Source organism: Nothoprocta perdicaria, unplaced genomic scaffold (assembly GCF_003342845.1).
Source record: "Nothoprocta perdicaria isolate Ctin4 unplaced genomic scaffold, notPer1 scaffold_389, whole genome shotgun sequence".
In the NCBI taxonomy this organism is placed as follows: Eukaryota; Metazoa; Chordata; class Aves; order Tinamiformes; family Tinamidae; genus Nothoprocta; species Nothoprocta perdicaria.
This window is the reverse complement of record NW_020455631.1, coordinates 196,882-220,375: the sequence shown is the minus strand read 5'-3', so window position 1 is coordinate 220,375 and position 23,494 is coordinate 196,882. Positions and strand designations below refer to the sequence as shown.

General features: G+C 40.0%; 1 protein-coding gene across 1 annotated transcript; it reads right to left on the bottom strand.

Annotated features, from left to right (window-relative positions):
- Nucleotides 1-3,458: 3,458 nt before the first annotated feature.
- Nucleotides 3,459-22,424, bottom strand: BUB1B (BUB1 mitotic checkpoint serine/threonine kinase B). The gene is made up of 24 exons (XM_026044863.1): nt 22,376-22,424; nt 21,886-22,048; nt 21,309-21,368; nt 20,903-21,047; nt 19,976-20,172; nt 19,691-19,869; nt 19,379-19,578; nt 17,446-17,540; nt 15,297-15,520; nt 14,904-15,010; nt 13,792-13,889; nt 13,521-13,573; nt 12,949-13,059; nt 12,656-12,737; nt 12,197-12,299; nt 10,618-10,904; nt 9,547-9,737; nt 8,890-9,036; nt 8,605-8,717; nt 8,183-8,344; nt 7,606-7,748; nt 7,076-7,247; nt 6,715-6,821; nt 3,459-4,226 (listed from the first exon to the last, which is right to left on the bottom strand). Exons 2-24 carry the CDS (start codon nt 22,026-22,028, stop codon nt 4,037-4,039), a joined length of 3,309 nt encoding a protein of 1,102 aa, XP_025900648.1. The 5' UTR covers nt 22,029-22,048; nt 22,376-22,424; the 3' UTR covers nt 3,459-4,036.
- Nucleotides 22,425-23,494: the final 1,070 nt, after the last annotated feature.

Below are 23,494 nucleotides of genomic sequence, written 5' to 3'. Positions count from 1 at the left end.
GTATCCCAAGCAAGACCAGGAAAACTGCTGAGAGCGAAAGGCAGGTCTTTGGTCTGGAAGGCTGCTTCTCTGGGCAATAGAAGGTCAACAAAGCTCCAAACACTGGCAATGTGAACAGGGTTTGCCCTAAGCACCCACAGATCCAACCGCTTCAAGCGGTAACTAAAAGGGCCAGAGGACTCTGGAGAAGCAGAGAATTTGCTTACCTCTCTTTTATAACAAGGCTCATAACTGGAATATCATTTCCAAATTTGCCCTCCACTTTCATAGGAGATGAAGGATAATAATATTTTTCCAGTGTTTAAGTCCCATTAAATAAAAAAAAAGCATATTCCTATTACACATTCCTATATCTTAGACCAAYGAGGGCCTATTATGACAGCTGCCTGCACAAGTTTTCAGCAACATTTTCTGTTCCAGGCTGGGCCAGCTGCTTTCAGCTGGCATTGGGGCTTTACATCKTGATATAAAAACTGCTGCTTTTACTTGCGCAGGATTTAAGCAAGATCTAAGGAAGAACAGGAAACGCTTTGCTCAAACTTTTAGAGAGAAGAATCTTGTATGGCTCCCCTGCAAACAAAACAGGAGGAAATAACAGCACCACAACGAGAACCACCCGTGTGTATACATTACCTGATCCTCAAGGGAGGCAGTGAGGAGGAGGGGGCCGGCCTCTTTTCAGTGGTGGMCAGCAATAGGACCAGAGGAAACGGCCACAAGCTGAGGGACCAAAAGTTCCACAGGAACTTAAGGAAACATTTCTTGACAGTGAGGGTGACAGAGCCCTGGAACAGGCTGCCCAGAGAGGTTGTGGAGTCTCCTTCTTTGGAGATCTTCAAAACCCTCTTGGATGCAGCCCTGTGCCACATGCTCTGGGTGACCCTGCATGTGCAGGGGGGTTGGACTAGATGACCTCTGAGGTCCTTTCCAACCTTAAGCATTCTATGATTCTATGATTGTTACTCCAGCTTCAAAGAGGGAACTATATAATTCAAGATACTAGAGAAATACATGCCTGGAGATTCAGAAGAGCTGGAGAAGCCAACAAAGGGTCAACACAGAAACTAAACAGACATTTGCCTTGTCAGCAGCCGGGCAGCCATAGGATCAATAACTCTATGGCTTTAGATAGGGCTTAGGACAAGAAGAGGGTAAGGGTCAAGTATTTATGTAGCCAACAAAAGGCACCAGGTTATTCCCAGAGGCTATGGAATGACCTTAGTGCTACACTAGAGTTTGATAGCTTAAAATACTCCATGAGGTTAGCCCAAAGCTATTTTGGAATATTAATTATTTGGAAAAAATCAGCAGCAGCACCAAGGAAAGATTTAGAATTGCTTCCTGATGCACATATAGGAGATAGAGTTTTTCTACTTTTAAAAATACACCTGCAATTTATACATTAAAACTTAAAAAATGGATTTAATGTATGGCAGGCTATGCTTAAAAAAGTCTGAGACTATGGAGCTATTAGCATATCAAGCTTTAATTCCAATGAAAAGACTTCCTTGAAAAACACTCCATGATGGGGTAATGAACCAAAGTAAAACTAATTATTGCACAGAATCTACAGTTTGGTAGATCAGTCATCTTTAAATAACCAAAAGGAGTGGCATGTGAAATATAAGCTGACAATGTCCTTCATAAAAAATAACTCCCTTTTTTGGTCCAATTATTCTTTCCTTTTGTTGGCCAGAGATAGGACCAATGGCTTGCTAGAGCCTCTTTAAAAATCTTATCATGATGCTGCTTTTCAACTCAGTCAGCAAAACTTCAGTGATGCTGATGAATAGTCTTCTTACACAAGAATATTACAACTGAGCCAAAAGGTAAAAATGGAAGAAAATTCTGCAATTACAATAAAGATAATAAACACTGAAATAATTCAACATGCTGAAATAATTCAAAGCCTTCCAAACATTCCCATTCAAGTCACATCAGTGTTCTCAGTATCCAGAATGAATGCTACTTTCTGGGAACAAGGAGGAACTCACTCTTTGGGAAGTCATAAAAAACAGAATTCCTTCGTGGGACCTGTGGGACCAGCCAATTGGGAGTGCACTCTGGCCCTGCTCTAAATGTAGAGATAAGGTTTTAATATCGACTCTTCACGTCAGTCCCACAGAAGGAGAGCTCTGGTGGCCTGGAATACCAGGGGATAAGCACCGTTCTGCAGGCTGGACACTCCCATCAAGGCTTGGATCCCCTTTTGGAAAAATCCTTATACATTTTTCTTTGGCAGCAAGAAAGCCTGATGAGAGTCATAAACAGTTCTGCTTTGCTTTCGAACTATCTATGGTCCTATGTGAATTTAAGGYTGTAAATGTAATCCCACCAAATTACCTTCATATGCTGCTCAAGTTTTGTTATTTTTAAGMTGTTCTTAAATTATAGGGATCCATAACAGAGGCTATAAACAAGGAAAAAATGTTCAATGATATTCTGCCTTTAATTTTGGATCCCATCACCCAACCATTGCTTTCCACTTAATATAAAATGCTGGAGAACATTATCATTCTTACTATTTTTGAATAGAGAGAAATAGATAGAAAGCAGATAAGCTATAGGAGAAGGAAGAAGAAAACAGGAGTTACAGGAATTGAAAAAATTTATTTCAAAGAACTTCACTTAAAAAAAATCACCTTTCTTCAAGTCTTTGTCCAAAAAGATATCTTTTCTTAACCATAAACAGTCCCAGCTTGACAGTAGGATAGCCTAGAAAACCTTGTTACTACTAATTTTTAAGATTTCTAGACTTATCCCTGTGGAAGAAGATATAGAACAGGATACCATTAGTTTTTGGATCCATTTTAACATCCTTGGCTGAATCAGGACCTTCGTTCTAGGGGCAGAAGGACAAAGAATTTAAATAATTCAGGGAGGATTTCTTAAAGACTATAGGAATTACAATAAGGCTTCAGGACAAAAAGGCACATAAATACTCCTGAATGAGAAGGCAGATATGAACTAGTCCTTCCAGAAATTTTAAAATAAAGACCATTTTGTAGGAAGACAAAACCCCAAAATCTCTTGAACTGCTGCAAACCCACGAAGCCAGGACTGCGATACAGAACTACTAGTGATGTGGTCCTCTCGTCTCACATCCATACATGTATGAGAAGAGCTGTGAAGAAATCCATCACAAGTCTGTATTTAAGCTCCTCATCATTCAAAGTACTCAAGGCATCTTGGTTTTGTATCCTGTAAATTCTGTTGAGTCTCTAATAAAAAATGGCACAAGCCTTTGTATCAGTTTCAAGTACACAATGCATAAATATTTGTCAAAGGATGATAAAAATAACTCAGATACTTTAGCACATATGGCAATTTTAGCCTTCAGAGACTTCCAACAGATGCTCAATATGGTCAGTAACCCAAACCCACAAAAAGGAAAACATGTTAGTTTTTTAGAAGCAAAACCATTAGTTAGGCACCTTCTCCACCATAACTTCATCTCATTCTGCTACAATACATGAGGGTGTGTTCCAAGCAGAACAATTCAAGCTGTGATTAAGTGTCCAGAAAGTCGCGCAGTTATGAAAGCCGCTACCAAATGAGCGTCTTTAGCTTCTAGCATGAAGAAATCCCAATCAGGCAGAAACACATCACTGTGGACACTCATCAAGTCTTTTGACACCAGAGCAGTGCTTAACAAGGCAGAATTGCTATCAAAATACAAGTTTATTGATGAAACAGTGATTAAAAGCAGTACTGGAAACCAGCTATAGGTAAGAGGAAGACTTCAGAGACTGCAGTATGAACACCTGAAGTACACTTAAAGAGCTGTACAAAAAAACAGGAAGAAGGGCAGGTATGACAGACAATGTTCTCTGGCAAAACGCTCCGACACCGACAAGTTTATGTAGCAGGTCAGGACACTTATCTGTGCAGTGATAACAACAAACTTCCATTAGCAGCTCCACGTAAAAATACTGTAGAAACAACCATCATCATTGTTCATACTTACATTTGCAAATAAATAACATTAACATCAGATTCCCTTACATAATACAAAACAGGCTTGCTCTCTAGAAAGTCAGAGGAAGTTCTCCAAGAGGAACGTTTCTCCAAGGGCTGCTAAGGATTCACAGAGACGTTCTTGGAAAGAGCTGTCAAACATGTCACTTATTTCCTCTCTCAGCTCCCGCAGCAGAGGCACCGTGGACTTACCATCTGCATTCAGAATCCTCCCAAAAAGCTTGCTCCAGAAATTCCTGCCAACAGTCCTAAAGACAAACAGAGGTGTTTTCAGTGGAACAATATAGCACATGGTGCACATCTGTTAATTCTTCTCTCTACATTCAGCTCTAAATGACCAGGCTAAAACAACAGTTTCATTTACGTGAATGACTGTAAAAGGAGTGTTTGGTTAAGGTTTATCCATGCACACCCTTCTTTATCCCCGTGGCTTCTGAGCAGCAACTTGACATTCAGCCTGTTTCACAGGTCCAATCAAAACCACTGTGCTTACACTGTTACCTCTTTCAGGGTACCTGACCACTGCTCACACTGAGCCAAGAGGTTTTTAGATGAGTACCAACAGGATTCTCTGAACCAACAAAGCTGGCATATTTCTTTCCTGAAAATGGGTTAGATATAAATCTTAGCTTGTAAATAGAGGAGTACTCTGAGTAGTTTGCAGGTCAATATTAAAGGAAAGTCGCAAGAGAAATATGAAAAACGAGTGGTTTACAGACAGTCTGACTCCTTTTTTCTTCCCTATCCATCTGCCAGGGCTCTCCTACAGATAACATTTCAAAGACAGTTCACAGTAATAAATCCCCCATCTCACAGACAAAACCATGTAACATGAACAAAAAGGTTAAATGACTCATTAATGTCAGGAAAATAGTATTATTTATTTTTCAGCCTTGCACTGAAARAGTTCATGGTGCTTCAGATCACTAAAGTGCTTTTTCCCCCCTCCAGGTAGGGCTCAAAAACCAAAGCAGCAAGTGATCACCCTCTGTTTTAGGGAAGTGACTGACAAAGCAGCAGCCACACTCTCAGCAGGGATGTAGCTTCTACTATTAAACTAATAATCTCTCGTGTTTTCCAAGTTAGCAGTCACAGGAGCACAGCAGAAAACTTGTGAGACTTGAGGCTTAGGTCTAAGGAATATGACCCAAATTCCTTTCCAACTGACCCCTCCCCTTCCAAGCACTCCATAAAGGTCACTCCCATCCTTCCAAACTCAAAAAGTTCTTGTATCTACTATTCAGCTCCTCCTGCTCCAACTGCTCAGACACTTAGGGTTCCCCTCTCTCCCACCCCCTTCATACCATGTCCTGATAAAAAATGAACASAGAGTAGTACTATTTTTCAGGGTAGGTCAGATTCACTTAGCTAAAAATAAGAAGTGTTGGGATATCTGTCAGTACAGAGCAAAAACCAGTCTGCATCAGTGATTTAGCCCTTAATTGGTTTTTACTATTCTAAAGTTGAGGCATTGAGAGATATATATTTATTGCCAACCTACAGATCAGTGGTATCCCTCTCTCCAGAAAACTATCAACCCCGGTCATTTTTCCTCTGCAGCCACTACAGTAAACCAATCACCTGAAGAATAAAAGGCTTCAGGGTGCAGTAGAAAAATGCATAGTGAGCACTCAAAGCCTGCCAGAGCCTTGCAACTAAAAGTGCTCATCTATAACAATAGGTAACAAAAATATATGCAAAATAAATCACTCTCTCTTGTGTGCAGCTCAGAGAGATAAGCTTTTTTGCAAAGGCTGAATGCAACAGAACTAGGGAAGTATAAACAACACAGGTCGCTTAGGGACTGGACAAGTCCCATACTGGTAGCAGGTTCTTTAAGTAATGGTTAGAGAGGTATATCCATACACTGAACGTGGCCCGTATACCAGGATCCTGAACGCTGGCAGCTCTCCAGTGATATCAAGTTTATATCATAAGCAGAATGCTCTGGAACAGCCCTATGAAAGGCTAAGGCAGAAAGGTTCTACAAGATGGGAGTGCTGAGATGAGCAGGTATTTGCTTTAAGAACAAACACAGGGTAGATGAACATAGAGTAATCTTGTAGACAAAACATGTGGCTAAAAGGGAGCAGTAGAAATTAACATTTGGAGACTAATACCGCATCAAAAAAAGAGTGGTTGCCCGTGCAGCTTAAATTATACATGCACAAGAAGGAAAATAAAGTTATACTGTTTCTGCAACAGTTACAGAAGGAAGCCTGGCATCAACACCTTACTAGCGTTCAGTGGAGCTTAGAAGAAAGAGCAGAAAATCCAAAAAATCTCCATATCTAAAGCAACATGTTCATGTAATTTCTCTCTCACTACCCATGCACATGTAGAACTTCCCCAAGCCAGGTCTATGAAGTCAGAGAGATTAAGGCAGGTCTAGAAAAAGGGAGGAAAAACCCCACAAGTTAAGTACTCTGTAGGGCTCCTTCAACTTAAAACGGTCTCAAACATAGCACTGTAGTGTAGTTTGAGTACATTATAGTCCTTAATGTTTGTATAGTACTTGGTGTTTGAGTGCTCTGTACTCAAACACTAAGTACCGTAACACATCAAGCGCTACAACTTTGGAAGCTCCTGGACTTGTTCGTTGCAACTCTCCATAGCACAGCATTGTTGGTGCCAAGAGCATAAATTCTGTGTTCAAGCTTTGAAGATGTAAAGAAAACACAGGAAATTTGAAAAAGTCTGTTCTTTCCCAGCAGCCCCCTCTGAAGGAGGACTTACTTGGACATATTTTGGCTGATTTTCCAGGTGAAGTTTTCTTGATAGACCTGGACGTGGTTCCCAAAAAGCATCAAATGGACTATATCTGCAATGCCAACCAAGTCTACCTGCAACCACAATAAACAGAGGGTTAACTCATCTTGATTTCTGCAGTCCATAACAGATTTTATGGACTGGCACTTCTACCCATTTAAGGCTCAATTAGTGTTTACATCAGAATCATCCAGAACACTGCAAAAGTTCCTAAGTAAGTATAGCTCTGACAGAAACTCAGCAAATCCAGAACAGTGCTGCTAATCTCTTCAAATGCAAAATATGTATTTAGATGATGACTAAAATAGCCAGCTAAATATAGACTCGCCTGATAAGGAGAAGAACTGTTTGCCAGGAGCTGTTGTCCATAAGGGGTCTGAGCTATTGGAAAGCTGTTGAGCAAATTTATCTGAGACCGCAGCTTCAAATCGAGGCTGTGAGAGAAATCCACCATCTTCAGAGCACTAGTCATCTCATCATTAGCAAACGGATCACAGATCCTACATGAAGAAAACAAATGTTGCAGGTGACAAGCCACCATTTTTTGTGTTTTTTCCAACTGGGAAGTGAAGGTGTGTCTCACGTAACCTATGTCAATGCTCCCCTCTGATGGTTAGCTTAAGAACTACTACTGAAAGGACTCCACCTTGAAGGAAGGGGAGCCAGACCCCTTCAGACCSCTCAGTATTCAAGATAATACTGGTATCTCCAAAGAAAGTTATGAAAAGCACTAAAGCAGTCTAGAAAATGTCTCTTGCTCAAAAACCTGAACTACATCAGAAGCCTAAGCAAAGGTGACAAATTGCAACAGGAGCTGTAGCTGAAATTGTCCTCCTATATTGGTATAAAGAGACGAACCTGTCTCCCAGAAAGAACACCTCTGGACTCAGGTCTCCGTGGACGATCTCTGCTTTGTGGAGCTTCTCTACAACACCCAGAAGATTATAAACCACCAGCAGAATAACTTCCTCTGAAATGTCCTTTCGCTCACGAATAATGTCCTGAAGATAGGGAATAAAAATAGTTTTTTTGTGCCATTCTACCTAAACTACAATGGAATATTTATAGCTTAGCAACATACTAAATACCTTATGCTGTGTCATAGCAGGCTAGAAGTCTAGAAGATGCCAAGATAATCAACTAAATTTGAGATGCAAACCCCATTGTGAAATAAAAATGCAGTTCTTGGCTCACATCACTTGTCACTTTTGTGATTAAAGTCAAAAAAAAAGTTTCAATTAGTCTCAGAAACGAGAAGCTAGAACTGTCCAAGGCTGTAATAAACATTTCTTTGCATTTAGACAAAACAAAGCCAGAGTATCTAGACTACAGGATTAAACATGTGAAAGTTTTCAGGAATGACTGGCAAAACTCATTGTTGGTACCCGAAGGGGTTCATGTCTTGTACAGTTACACTTTGGCCATTTGTACTAACCCCAAGCGTAAAGCGGTTGATATCCTTGTGTAGKACAGCACAGCCATCTTGGTAGAGGAAACAGCTGCAATTTTCACTGAAGCTTTGGTCAAAATCAGTATTCAAACGCTCCTGTAGTTGAAGTATGATATAAAAATCCCAAGGTACAGGCTGAGAATACACCTACAGGCAGGTACAGAAGAACATTTATTTTTGGAATAAAGTAGAAATTGCTCATTTTCATTCCCCCCCCCCCATTTTACTGTGGAACACATTTTCCATAAACAGAAACTTTTCATTTATATTGATAYTTAGAAAGAGGTTCTGGAATAGCTCACTTCATGCCGGGAATTAAGAAATTAAAACCAGATTTACTCTACGGTAGACTAAAACAGCTGATGAAAATTTAACGTTTCATATTTCATATATAATTAACACTTTACCTTTATTACAAATCCCTTTGCATCCAACTGGGGAAAATTAGCTGGTACAGCAAAACACATCTTGTATTCTTCATCAGCCCAATATTCCCGTTTGATACAGTAAGTCTCATTTCCTGTAATCAAAGTTCACAATTAAAGTGTAACATCGAATAGGYACCACCAGACCATTCAAGCTATTACCCACCTGCCCACCAGAAATTTGGCAATGAGGATGAGCGTGAGATGTTACAAACAGTTTAGAACGTGAAGAGATCCTTTGCACTCTAGCAAGTTGGTGGCTCTTACCTAGATCAAATTCTTTCTCAATCAGCATCCTAGGCAGAGACTCATTCTCCAAATGAAAGCATGGAGAAGCAGTCAGTGATTCTGGCATAGGATCGAGGAGCTTTTTCCGCTGTTCATTATTCCACAGCAACTGAGTTGTGTCATCACCTAGGACGACAAGCAACAACCAGTTGAGCTTAATCTAGGTGTTGAAGTCCTTGAAAGGATCATATTTGACCAGCAGAGTGACATGGTCATTGCAAGCATTTACCTAGACTTTATTTGTAAGCTAAAAAGTAATGCAGGAAGTCAGTAAAGCGACTTCAAGACAGGGAAAAGCAATCGGAACAATTGGGTTTAGCAAACAGAATCCTCAGAAAACTAACAGTCTAATTTTTCTATTTCTGAATTTCAGCCTGTTACTCCTACCCATGCCTTGCAATACCTTAAGTAACTTCTCCTTCACCTTTGTGTTAATATCTTTTTAGCTGTTGAAACTACGTCCTCACCGCATACTGTGGCTAAATGAGTATGATGGAACTGAACAAACACTGCACAAGCCATAACCAACTGAAAATATCCAGAAAGAGTACAGAACGTGGAGTGAACAGAAAAGACCATAATTTAGTTGTAGCTGCAAGTTATTTGTGGTGAGGGAAATTCAGTTTGAGTACTAACCAGTGATGTTTTCACCGATTCCTCCAGAATCRGTAACAATTTCAGCAGGCAGGCTCTGAGCAAGCTCCAGTTTCTCAGGGATATGAAGATATTTAATAGTGGATATTTGTGTAACAGAGGAAAGAGAAGATCCCGGGGAGACAGAAGACCCCGACGAGCGAGTATCTTCCTGACTTGCTTCCATGATTGGGCTGTAAATAAAATAATCAATTATTCAGACTAGCAGAAGATTCTAGTGTGTAGAAAATGATGGCTAGTGTCTATAAAAGTATTTCATGCATCCATAGACTTCTTTGTTAAAGATGTCCTTTTCATCTCTTGTGAGGAAAATGGGCAGGTATGTTGGTGCATTACCTTAGGTCTGATAATTGTTTACACTCATTCTTCGTATACTGATTATTTTTAATCGTATTTTACATTAACTATACCTGCTATAGAATAGATACTGAACATTTATTACTGACCTAGTTACCAGAATACAGTCCTGGCATACTTTTAAAGGTGTGCAAAGGGGTATCATTCTTGCTCTTCTTCCCTAATTATAATCAGCATGGCTTCCCAGGGTGTTTATTTTCCCAAACAAACACCTTCAGCTTGCTGTACATATTTACATATTAACAACCAGCAAACCAAGCTCGGTTCTAAATTAAGAAAACACAATTCAATCCATGCCTTCTTGACAATGGTAAGCAACAGCCAGTTATCTGACAGAATTTTCCTCTCTGCACAAGAAATCTCAATCATAATCATCAGATCTCTTTTGTTCAAGTTACAGGAACATTCAAGTACAAAAGAATGTCAATGATTCTACTTTCAGTCTCTGGCGTTAGAAAGCATTTATGAATTTCTTTCATGCAGAAAGAAAATAGAGTTAAATACTGCAGTATGACCAGTAAGAAGTCAAAAGAACTGTTTTTTTCCAGCAGCTCAAGGCACATTGGACTTTAAGTTAGAGAAAAGAAGGTAGTGTTAAGCACACTTTGATATCTTAGCAAAACTGTTTCTAGAGAAATATAAAACTGCAGCCACAAACACATTGGAAAAAGATAGTAGATGCCTTGCTATAATTACCTCAGTTTCTTGGCACAGAGAGCTTCATTGTATGTTCCCTCACAAACAGGGATCTGTTGATTCAGAGAGGTGCTCTTGGATTCTGGACAATCTTCCTTGAGGGTACTCTCTGAATAAGCAGGAGTTGGAATTCTCTGAGCTAACATTCCATGGAAGGGGGTGGAGGCCAGATGGGCAGCCCTAACAAAGTCACAGGTGTCTTCTGGGTTGGCACAAAAGGTTTTGTTCTTGTAAGAGCCTGTCACGATCGCATCTTCAGTCAAAGGTTCAATTCCATTCAGCTCATCCTGCAACAAATAGGAAAACAAAAACCTGTGCATTTCACGTCAAARCATTTTTATTAAAGAGCTGCCTTATCCCTCCCCCAATTCCCTGTTATCAAATTGATAAATTTTGCCAAGATGTGCTTCATGTTCTTAAATTCATGCCAAGCAAAAGCAGTAGGCAAATAACTTTGTAGGCAGTTACTAGATGTGTTAATATTTTACTTTAAATTTATTGACCATACAAGTTCAGTCACTGAGTTTTTAAACTGGTATACTTGCCTCCCATATAGAGAGAAGCTTTATACCATCTTTATCCCTCTTATCTTGCAGGAAACTCTTTCCTTTAGACATGCCAGTTTCACAATAATGTCTCACCTAGTCATTACAATAAGGGTTTCTCCCTCCCTTCTTCCATCCTACCACCTATCAGCTTGAGCCCGACATCTTGTCTTCAGGTACTACTTTATTCCTTCTCTGCAGTGGGTAACTGAACTGTAATATATTTGCCTAAGTAGAAAGGGTGGCACAGTTGCATTCTAGAGTTACCGTGAACTATGAAAGGCTATTTGCTGTCTGTCAAAGATATAGCTGCATTTCTGTTCAGTTAGAGCCCATAATTTAAGAGTTGACTAGGGTTGGGTATTGAAAACAACTAGAGCATGCAAAGCAGCACTATGCAGATACCCCGAGGAAGCCTACCACCAAAAGCAGCACAATGCTCATCAAGAATTACTTAACTCTGTGAGTTATTTCATAAGGCAGTTATACTGTAAAATCCTCCCCAGCTCAGAAGAAAATCCTCTCAGTTTAACACTTTACTGCTGGCATGCAGTAACAAAGCCCTTTGATGAGACAGCAAATCACAGCTCTAGTGATTGCTTTACAAACATCCACAAAATGGCCAGAATGGTTTGGGAGAGTTTAGGATGCAGGGTGCACAGATTTAGGGAATTTGAGTAGGTGGTACTTCAGGTGAGAAACAGAAAGCTGAAATGCTTGTTCAGATACGCAGTACAAAAAGGATGCACAAGACAAGTCTTCCTCACACAAACATTTTTTCAAATGGTTGTGGAGTGAGCACTTGACCACTAGTCTCTTGCTTAAAATTTAAAGGGTCTCTGCTACCATGTCTGTATTAACAGCTTTGAAGTCTCAAAAAAACCCCATAAAGTTTCCAGCGTAATCTAGCACTGCTGTGGATTCTTGATGCTCACATATCAATAACTTGGCAGTCCAGGCAATAACTACTCAGCTCAATATAAGGAGAAGCCAACTCTCCTAATCAGGGAATCTGCTATAAAGGGTTTCCTTACACAAGCTTCTGGTGGAACGTTTTCCTTTGCAGTGAGAGAATCCGAAGGTTTACGAATAGCAAGAGGGCGCCGGGCACTTTTCTGTGTGTGACCTGTAGAACAACTAAGATAAAGTTATATCGTGTTAAGTATTTACTAGAACACCTTCTGGTCAGAGATTTCTCTCAACAACTTAGGTTTACTGGCCACTTCTGTCGGAGCCACTTCCTAAACCAGAAAATCGCGGTGTATGGGGTCTCTAGAAAAACATACATAGTACCCCAAGTGGTTTGTGAAAAGATCCAGGAGAAACAAGGAAAGATTTTCTGTCTATGTACTCTCCCCAAGATTAAAAACAAATTAAAACAAACAAACAAACAACACCCAAGCCCCCACAAGAAGCAATTTATCTGCAAGAGAAAGTGGCTGGTACTTTAGTTATTCGYCTCCCTCCCAAATCTAGGTCTTCAATAACTCAACCTTGTATTCTGGTTTGCTGAAGCAGATGTTTCATCAAAAATAGAAAAAAATGTAGCAGGTTCCACTGGAGGAAGAGCGACATCTATAAGGGAAAACCAAAAGACTAATAAATGAAGGGTTTTTCCACAGCAGCCTATCCAATACTGCCTTTGAGAAGTAATAAGCTACATTAAAGTGCCACTCCCAGCAGGAAGTTACAGAACACTTGGAATAATCATATGGGTAAGAGGAGATTGCTTAAACAAACGAAAAAGCTTGGTTTTGTTATGGCAAGAACCACATAAAATCTGTACCTTTCTTATTAATGTTGGCCTCAGCTCTTTGGCCTTCCTGTTCATCCTCAGAGTCCAGAAACACACACCATCCCTGGACATCAGGGCATACAGCAGGAGACTGGATGACCTCTGTCAAAAAACACACAGCASTCAGATCAAAAGTAAGTTTCCTTGGCATGCACTCCTCCCAACAGAATTTACAACACAGCAAATCAATATATAGTTTCCAGATGTAGACTGCAACCAAATCCTCAGAAGGGGACTTTAAGAGGGTATCAATCTAAGAGTAGTTTGAATATTTTAAGCTATTATTTTAATAAACAGATTTTAGTAAGACTGCACACATTAAAATGAAAAATGCCATTCAACTATTTWAAAAAAATCTTCTCATTGGAAGTTCCTCCAAAAAACAGGTGCCTCTTCAAGTGCCTCAAATGTCCAGACATTAGCACATTCTTATTTTAATTTTTCTAATCCAGCACAGCTTTGGTTTTTAGTTTGTTGTAGGTTTTTCCTGTTCGTTTGAAAGAACATTCCCTTTTAGTATCAACCTTCTCCTACAAGGTAAAAATTTAAACATGTTTACTTACTCTTGGAACAAGCTGGTTTCTCTAGTTGAGTATCTTCAGAAGGCTGTGGTTCACTGTGAACAAGATAAAGCAGTTTCTTATAGTTTACACATCTTCACAAAGTACAAGCAGACAGTAAATAACAACAACCACCAAGTCAAGTTATCCTACACGAGCTGCAAGAAATTAAGAATACCTTTTTCCCCATACAGAAGATTTTCTGTTAGTTAGTGTTAACTAACTAGTTACCCCCAGAAATTTTCTCATTACCTGCAAAGAAAATCTATGCTACCTTTGCAAGGGAGGCTGTTTCTCTCCAAGTTCTGTTGCACTGGAGATAGCAACATCCTGCAGTCCCAAAGCTGGTGAAGACTCTCTTGTGTCTGCTGGCTGTAAGAACGAGAGTGTATTTTGGTTCTATGGGGATGGAATCACAAGCTATGTAAAAGGATTCCAAGAATACCATGATAGGTCGTAAAAGCCTTGATGTATTAATAAATGGCCAAAAGCACTTTTGTTCGCACTTAAACTAAGAACTCTCTCAAGTAAGTAAATTATTAAGCAAACAAATCTCCTACCACACACAGATTTTACTCTTTACAAGTATATAAAGATGTCATTTGGTACTTTTTGTTAACCAAGTAGCCACACAGTATTACATATATTAAAGATGTTCGTCAGCAGTTACCCAAACTTGCATTAAATTCAGAGCATATTCCATTTCCTCATTTAAAACATATCTATTACTAATAATGTTTTGGAAGGGGCAGAGAGGAAATATATTAGTTAGTCCAATCRATGCAGTTGGGAACAAGATCTAAATTATTTTTTACTTGTAATTTGCAAGTATACATATTTAGTATTTAATTAAAACTAGAACAATCTCTGCCCAAGACTATTCTGCACATAAAAAAAAACCTAACACACATTAAGTGTAGTATGTCTATAAATTTTGGAAGCAAGTATCAGACACTGCTTTGCCATCCTCTACTTGTTTCCTTGGCTTTAGTTTTCTGTCTTCTTTTTCATTGCCAACTTCTAGAAAAGGAAAGAGCTATTTACTCTTAAGCACTCAGCAGGCCTTTAGTAAATAATTTAGAAGTTTGTATCTTAACATAAATTTGTCTTACCCAATTCCTAAATWATTTCACATTGTTAAGATATACTACAGGTTTAAAGCTTTTGATTTTAGGCTCCTGCAGTGAAATTAGGTGCTGGGGAATTTTGTTTCAACTTCCATTTCCTGGGTGACACACCCAAAGTAGATGTACAACTGAATGAAGCATCCTTTCCAAGACGGGATGAAGTATTAGCCAAGAAACTTATTACATATTCTTTTAATAGTACTATCACTTAAAAGTAGTAGCTATTTGTAGGAGAACAGATAAACAAAGAGGTCAATACCTGTTCGTGTGGATCTTGCTGCCCGTTATTTTCCTTCAGGTTCTTCTCCAGTGCCTCAATTTTTCTTCTCATCTCTTCCTTCCTCTGTGCTATGGCTTGTATCTCCTCTAAAGAAGGAGCAGCTGGTAAGACACCATACATTTCACATGCAGGATGGAACTAAAGGCTAAATACACCATAAAGGAGGCCAAATTTCTGGTGTTCTTTCCCTGTTCCCTGGACTATAACATTAAGCTGGAAACGCTGTTGTTCTCTCCACACTCCAGAGGGGCTAAAATCACTATTCCAGTAAAACAGCAGCCACAGTAAGAAACTAGTATTACATCAATAAAAAATGGAGAATCTTATGATTTTATCCTAGGAAGCCTTTAGTCATCCCCCTTTGAGGCATACCTTCTATTTTCTTTTGTGCTCGCTTTCTGTAGATTTCAGCTCGAATCTCTTCCAAAGAGAATTCTTCCACCCCAGCATAAACTTTATCTTTGCAGTACATCACCATCTCTTGCTTTTTCTGAGTGTCCTGCTGATGGCTTTGCACTCGCTGTAGAGGATCCTCTTTTTCCGGTTTGCGAGCGCTTAAAACACTGTTTATGCTGGGCTCAATTTTGCAAGGAGTCCTAAAGAAACAAAATGTTAATGTTTGAGGCTTATGAACTTCATTGCCRAGGAAGAGCAAGTACTGATGAAAGAAGAGCTAGTTTCAAATTCTAACTGTGGAATAGAGTGAACAGAAATTGATTCATGGCTAACACAAAACAAGGAAGAAAAATGGAATTGTGTGTCAATGTATTTCTTGCTGAGCTACAATTTTGTAAACCAGGAAAAAACATGATAAGGCTCATCCAAAAGAAAACAAAATTCTCCTAACATTCCACATTTCTGTGCATCCTGGAGTGTGATTTATTTTTACTTTAGCTCCAGGGATCTGCGTGAGTGCACAGGCAAGAATTCCATAATCATCCACCGAGATAGAGTTCATCTTCAGAATGAGCAGACCTTAAAAATGAAATACCTCAAACAAGACTGGGCTTTGAATTTGATCCTGAAAAGAAGTTTAAGATGCAATAAAAGCAGAGGTTACTCAAGGAAAAGTGCATTGCATACTGAACAATGGAAATTAATTTCCCAGTTATCCTTAGCTCAGTAACTGAGGATTTCAATACCTCATCCCAAAGTATCTTTAACTGGTTTGGGCAATTGGTTAAATCACAACATTTAAAAAGTCTGTTAAGTTTCACCTTTACAAGGAGTAACAACCCTAAGATCAGTTCAGAGACAACGAGGTACAAAATGGACCTCAGATGTGTTTAAGCATCCCACACACATGCGATTTGGCAGAGTAGGAGGAAAGGGGTTAGTTAACCAGGTCACTAGGGGGTCCCTTCTACTCAACCCTCTGTTAAGGTGATTTTCAAGGACTTCACTGCTGCCTCATGAGGCAAGGGATTTAAAAGCAGAAAGAGATCTGCTTTTAAATTCTTTCCAGTACATAGCTGCAAATAGCCTAAAATAGCTTAAACAAAGATTTGTATGTTGTTTTATAGTGATTCAGCAAATTTGTGTTTAAAACATAATGCTCAATTTCCACTCATTCCTTTCTGCTGCCTTCTGTAAATAGTAAGTCTACATCTACGAGACCAGCAGATCAAGAAATCTTAATTCTATGGCATTACTGACTTCCAGGAACAAGAAATTGTTTCAGTTTAGACAATCTTGGCATTTTACTTGTTCTAAAACTACAGTATGCCTTCGGCCAGAGCTACTCTGCAGTCCTACAGCTCCCTCTCAGAATTCTCATTTTCATTATACATTCAAAAGGAAAAAAATATCAMGGAAGCAACCTGAGATATCAATATATTTCACATTAAAACTGTAACACCAAACATTCTTTTTCTCTATTAGAAAAAGATCCATGTTTACTGCAGCCATCATTAGCCACTAGAAAAAGCAAGGTACACAGCTTTTTGCAAATGATGCAGTTTTTCCTACTGTAACAAAATGGAGCTGGCCTTTCTCCTGGGATTTATCAGCATTTCAGTGAGCACTGTACAGAGAGGAGGATAGTATCAGGAAAACAGCACACTCCTCCCTAACCCAAGCAACACTGTTGTCATGGAAACTTAGATAGCTTGTTCCAGAATAAAACTCCATATACAGTCAGCACAGAGTTCCCAAGATAAAGGCTCCTGGCTGTTTTGCTCTATCAATTTGGACTGCTTTTACAGCAAGCAGTGTGCTAAGAAGTACCTGTGGTTTTGGGAAAATATACCAAATTAAAGCAGTAACCATTTAAATTATTTACTACGTGAAGACATGRTAGAGATCGCCATATATCAGGCACTGACAGCCAAATACTTTCCACGTCCCTAAGAATCCTCCTCTGAAGCCTCTGCACAGCTAATACCCTGATAATTCCCAAGCTGACTACACTTAAATCTTCGTACAGCTAGAGGTTTGACTGCTCAAAGGAGTTAGAACCTTATGAAGTAGCTTTGAAAATTTCAAATGCTCATGCCTGTTTCAAACTAAGGGGAAGACTCACATCACTTGTTGCAGAGCCGACTCCTCCACGTACGGGGTGAAGTTAGGCAATGTGCAGGGCACTTCCATGCCAGAATTAGCATTACTGCGGGGACGCTGAGGGAGGAAAAAGCCAGTGTTAGCAGCTTAAAGATTCACTTTTAAACTCTACATTTTTTTTCCTCTGAATTTCCATTCTCACAGTCCTTAGTTAGGCTAGGCTTTCTTATTTAAAAAGATATGACCTCCACAGACCTAGTTTCTTTGTTACTCTGAGGGAGTACTGGCAAAGCAGGGCATTCCAGTTGCTTCTCATTTACTTTCCAAAGAGACTACAATCCTATTTTTTTAATCCAAGATTGCCTAAAACCGTWAATATTAATCTCCCCTTTTACTTACAAAGAGCTTCCAGACTTCTCCATTTTCTTCTCAGCAGCACCCCACCACAAAAATCCCTTAAGATTAGCTGTCTTTGGAGTCGGTTATTAAAAAACGACTCCAGTGGAATTTAATCTGTCAACATTTTATTCTCATCTGCGTATCTAAAATTCCACAATGTTCTCTAGCTGGAAAACTTATGGGGGGGAATATTTTACAGATTGGTTTGCCTTTGTTATTATCATTCACACAATTGTATATTTAGCCATCTTCATGCTGTCAGCAGCACAGAAGCCTCTTTCCTTTGTGCAGCTTTATATCAGAAAGCATTTGTGAAAAGTTATTCTGTATAATAAGACATTCTGTGTAACAAGTGCCACTTGATGCTTTCCTCAATTCCCTTTCTTCCCTTTCACTCAACTCTTCTTTTATTTGCAGACTGGACTGAGGCAGGACAGAAAAAGAATACAGAAGTATTTGGGGACCAAAATGGACACATAGGTAGCCTGAGCACAACTGTGAACAGCAATCAAAAAGGGTTTCACGCTAATGATTTTTTCCCCTCCTCATTCTCCTTAACTAAATTAAGCCTGTAATTTCATGTAAAATGTTGYATTCACTTAATCAACTTGCATATCATTTGGCAGCAATTCTTCCCGGAGTTTCCACAAATTTTAGTCCTTTGTCCATCTCCTCCCAGTGCCTGTTTCCAAACATCAAGCTTCTACAGTGAAAAATGTCAAATATCTTTTATCTTCTGATTACTGCACATTTTTTCCTACCTTTCCCCAAAAGYGCAGGAAAACACTGAGGATTATCTAAGGACCTATAAACCAAACTTGATTTCATAGGCTTCAGTTTCTTTCAAACAACATCTTGGATCATTTCTCTACCAGAATTATATAAAATATCTTTAGCACAGCTTTTCATGCCTCCAGCATCAGGCTGAGCAGTTAGAACCTACTTCCTGACCTTGTTTTCACCTCCCTGCTTGCTGCCCTGTATTCCTAGGGCAGGTATTCCACTGACACAGGTGTTTTCAGTTCCTTTGATCTCCACTTTTCTGGACTACGATTTTTCTCCCATCAGCTCCACAAAAGAGATTTGCAGGATGCTTCCCATGCGTTGTTTTCCAAAGAAAGTGAATAATGAGTTTTCCCCTTGGGTTGTACCATGCAATAACAATCTAACTCTTGCTTTCATTGCTCATGAAGTCACTGATGTCAAATTTCTCTTCCTTTCTAGGAGAGATAAGCGTGTTTTTCCTCTTCTAGTACTTTCCTGTTCTCCAAACAGATTGGCAAGACACTCTACAGATCTTCCTGGATAGCAACAATTAACGTTTCTTGATTTACAGAACTGCAGAATTTTTTAGAAGTYTATGCTAGCAAGGTCAGCTTGTCTAACTTGACTAGGTTACCCATGGGCAGACTTCGGGAAGAAACTAGAAAGTTCTACAGTTATCAGTAAACACAAACTGTATTTACTGMGAGAGAAGCATGATCTTTTTCCTAGGGAATTAAGAGAAATCATGACAGCCACCTTCCTCTTTTCCAGCCCATCCTGAGATTCCTTACCCTGCCAGAGTTCCAAGGTCCTGCACTYAATTCATTCTCCTTGGCCTTTGGAGCTGGAAGTGCTGTCCATGACTGAGGGGTAAGTGCAGGAATACCAGGTCCAGAAGCTGAAGCTGAATTTTCATCAAACACAGCAAAACGTAGATTATTTGAAAGCTGTTGAGAAGCTGGATTCTGTAAACTTCTATTTTGGTTCGTGGCTATAAGCAAGGAAAATTACAAAAATTAACCTTTAAACCTACCATACTCACGTGGAAGTTTCACAAAAGTGTTGTTCTTCAAAGACCACGTGGCTTCACCAAATGAATTTACCTTTAAGTGCATCTCCCACACGACTAATTGGTGCTACTACATTTTTCTTCCCCCTGCCTTTTAGATCTGCCAGGGAGCTTCTCTGAGGTTCTGCAGTTCTCGGAAGATCAATGTCTTTTTCATCAGCAGCGTCCTCAAGCCCCAGTAGTGTCTGCCGAGAAACACGGGCCTGAAACTGCCTTCAAAAAAGATATTGGAAACATCAGATTGGAAACATCACCCTACTAGGTAGCCACTGAAGCACTTCAAAACACTCCAAGGGCCTCCCTTCAGGAGGAACCTCACCTGTGATGGGACTGGAGCTTGTCCATAGGCTCAGCCTTACGCTGAAGGCCTTCCTGGAATATTAAGTCTGCTTTCTTAAAGCTTCCTCTAGCCTCAAGTTCTTCTGCCCACGTGATATAAAGTTGTGCCAGCGTTGTGCCAATTTCCTGGCTATGTAGATAACTGTACAGATCCAAGGGCTCATTACAACAATTCCCCTGAAATAACCAAAGTATTTTTTTATAATTGCATCAAACTGCAAAAGGATTCCAAGTCAAAGCCTGCTTTATGATGGTCCTTTAGGACCCCTATTTAAATACAAGTCTTACAGGAACAGCTCTAGAGGCAGGATCAAATCAAAATTCCTAAGATAAAACAAGTGGGGATGAATGATAATGAGAAAATGCATTTGCCAGTATTATCACCACTCCCTAATTCCGGCATRCACATTTGAGTTCAGTCATTTCTTAGAACTTTCATCCAAGAAAATTCAAGTATGGCATTTTAATATTTGCAGGAATAGTTGTTTTATCCTTAGATAAGTGCAATGTATTCTAAGCAATGGGGAAACTAGTAAATTGGCACAGAGAGCTAAACCTAGAGAAAAGTGACTCTTAAAAAAAGAACAATGAAATAAAAACATAGTAAAACAGACATGCAAGAGCAGAACAATCTTGATTTTTGCCATTTGCAATAAACTTTGCAAGAGAAAGCTTAAGTTTATAGCTGTCCAAACTGAATGAACCTGAAAAACACTCAAAGATTCTCTTAAAGTAGCAAAATTGAAGAGTAGGTAACACGTATGCAGAAATACATCTAATATTGAACTAGTGGCAAAGCATATTCTTTGACTCTCATTGTTAAAAAAAATCAGGTTAGCTATGTGCAAATGATATTCAAAAGTATCAAGAAATAGCAGGACTCAAGAAATATTCACAGAACACTTACAAACTTGAGCCAGAGGTTAAGATAGCGGGGATCTTTGTAATATCTCTGCTGTTCATTGAGGGCTTTCACAGCCCTTTCCAATACTGCTGAGAGATTACTCTCCTTTCCACCCTGGGGGAACGTTTGCTCTGTCCACTTAATGTACCTAGAGAAGGAATATAAGCATAGAAAGTCAGTTCTGGATAAGATATACAGTCTCTGCTTCTGTAGGTTAGAGAGGGACAAACCAAGAAACAGGCATTTTTTCTGCCGCTCACCCTCCARATTTGTTATAAAGTTCCTCTTTACAGGGTATAGTCTTAAATTAAGAACATTTTCTCCATTTTTTTTTTTTTAGAGAATCTAAACAATTGGTGGTATAGATCTGACTTTTCCATTTGTCCTTTTAAAATATGAGAGATCTTACCGGTCCCAGACATCCAGGGGATCATCTCCAGAGTAAAAACGGATTTCTGATTCAAATTCTCTAGAAAAGACATTATCCAATCACTACAGATATTTGGAAAATTATCAAAGCGTCTCCGGCTGCATAAGCTAAGACCTGCCCCTCTTACTCATACTATATTGTGGGTCCACACCATGATAACAGGTTATAATCTATGGCTATGACCTTATTCCATGACTCAAAGCATTAAGAAAACAAACAAACATCTGGACTCTTTGTCAGAAAGAGATAGGGAAACTACTTAAAATATACAAGAACAGACACTGGCACAAACTTTTCAAAACATACTTCAAAGCATTTATATTCCAAAGCTTTATGATCTCCCTTGACAGAATGTTTGTCTTCTTTTGAACAGTTAGTAGCAAATGCAAAGTTTGCAAAGAAAATAATCTTAAATATATGTAAWATGCAGCTAGTATAGGCATTAGTTAAAAAAGCTTTGCTCTTCTCCTTCATTCTGCTCATGAGATTACTAAAGATAAAGGAAAATTTATGAAAAAGCAGAAAGGGGAAAAGAAGACATCCAAACATTGCTCACTGTTTTTTGAGTTGAGCAGCAGTGTGGACGGAGGTCTCCTGCTGAGCCAGGGCTTCCTGCAAGGTGGACATGACACGGCCCTGCCTGAGGGGCTGCACATTTTCTTTGCTCAGCTCCCACTCATCGTTCCATGCCTGTGACATGACAAGCTCTCCTTTAGGCTCTGCGTTAATGAAAAAAAAAAAAAAAAAGATATCCATACACAATTGAGGAGGTAGGACTCCCTGCGACCAGGTGGCACGAGGGGGGACGCAGGACGGATGGAGAAGGGGCTGTTCACTGCACGACTCCGGAGCGGCTTTCAGCAAAGCGTCCGCGACTCCCACGGCCGAGCATGGCAGCCTCTCCCCAACGTAACCCCCTTCGCCCTCTCCTCCGCGACGGGACGAGGCGCCCCACACCCTCCCGAGAGCGACCGGAGCCAGAGGGAAGAGCCAGGCGGCCTCCACCCCGCAAAACCCGCGGCCTCACCGCCCTGCCCAGCACTCACACAGCGCAGCACCCACGGAAAAGGCGCCAGCCGCCTAACAGCCGCACGCCAAGCCGCCTTCGAAATTCAAACTCCAACCGCCGCCGGCTCCTTCCCCATTGGCCAACGCTTTCGGCGCCCTCCTCGMTGATTGGCTGCGCCGCGGGCGGACGGTACCGGAGCGGTGCCTCATGGGATATGTAGTTTGGTGCAGGCGGCCCACACTCCTGGGGGGCCGCGTCTTCCGCCCTCCATTTGCGCTCTCCTTATGGCACCCAGAAGGGAGGCACGATAAACTAATAAATAAGGGAAACTAAATGAGACGTTTTATGCTGTCGTGGGAGTGAACAGCCTGCTGGTGCTCTTAGGACAACAATACAGATATCCAGGTACATTCAGAGCCATAACCCACCTCRTGGCTCCTCCTGTGAGGAGCCTGTGAGGAAACATGCAGAATACAACACATAACATGATCTCTCGAGCTCTTCTGTTGCCCCTAAAAGTATATATTTTGACACAACATTCTGTCATGTTATGTATGACATGTATAACAACACTAGCCTAACTTAGCTATCATAACTGTTCCCCAAGCTTGACTACATTATCCAAGTAGTTTGAAGAGGAAAATGTAACATTCGAAAACAGAGCACGCGGGAAGATGATAAGATGTGTTGGGATAAAACACGTTTAGACTGAAATGCTTCAGCTGTCCTGTGGAAATGTTAGTGCATATATCTGAATTCCAGTCCTTGCACCTACATTTCTCTGCTGAAATTTCATACAATGAGCATCCCAATATGTTGAGCCACAAATCAAGAGAAAGAGACACTGGAGGGGAGGCTTTAGAAAGAGCCAAACTTTATGTCTCACATACATGAAGAGAACAGTCAGTTTAGGCAAATCTACATTTCCACTTCCAAGAGAAATGAAAAATAAAGGAAAAGGCTTCAAAAATAGACGACAACAGATCTCTGCTCTTCTTTTCACTCTGCTTCAGCCATTGCTTTTGCTGCCTATAAAAGACATCAGCTTCTGACCTGTACCCTCTGTTAGAAGCAAAAGATAGGATTGCGTTTTCCAAAACACAATTTCTATCTAAATATTAAGGCTTGGTCACTGCTCTCCCCAGCTCATTTCTAT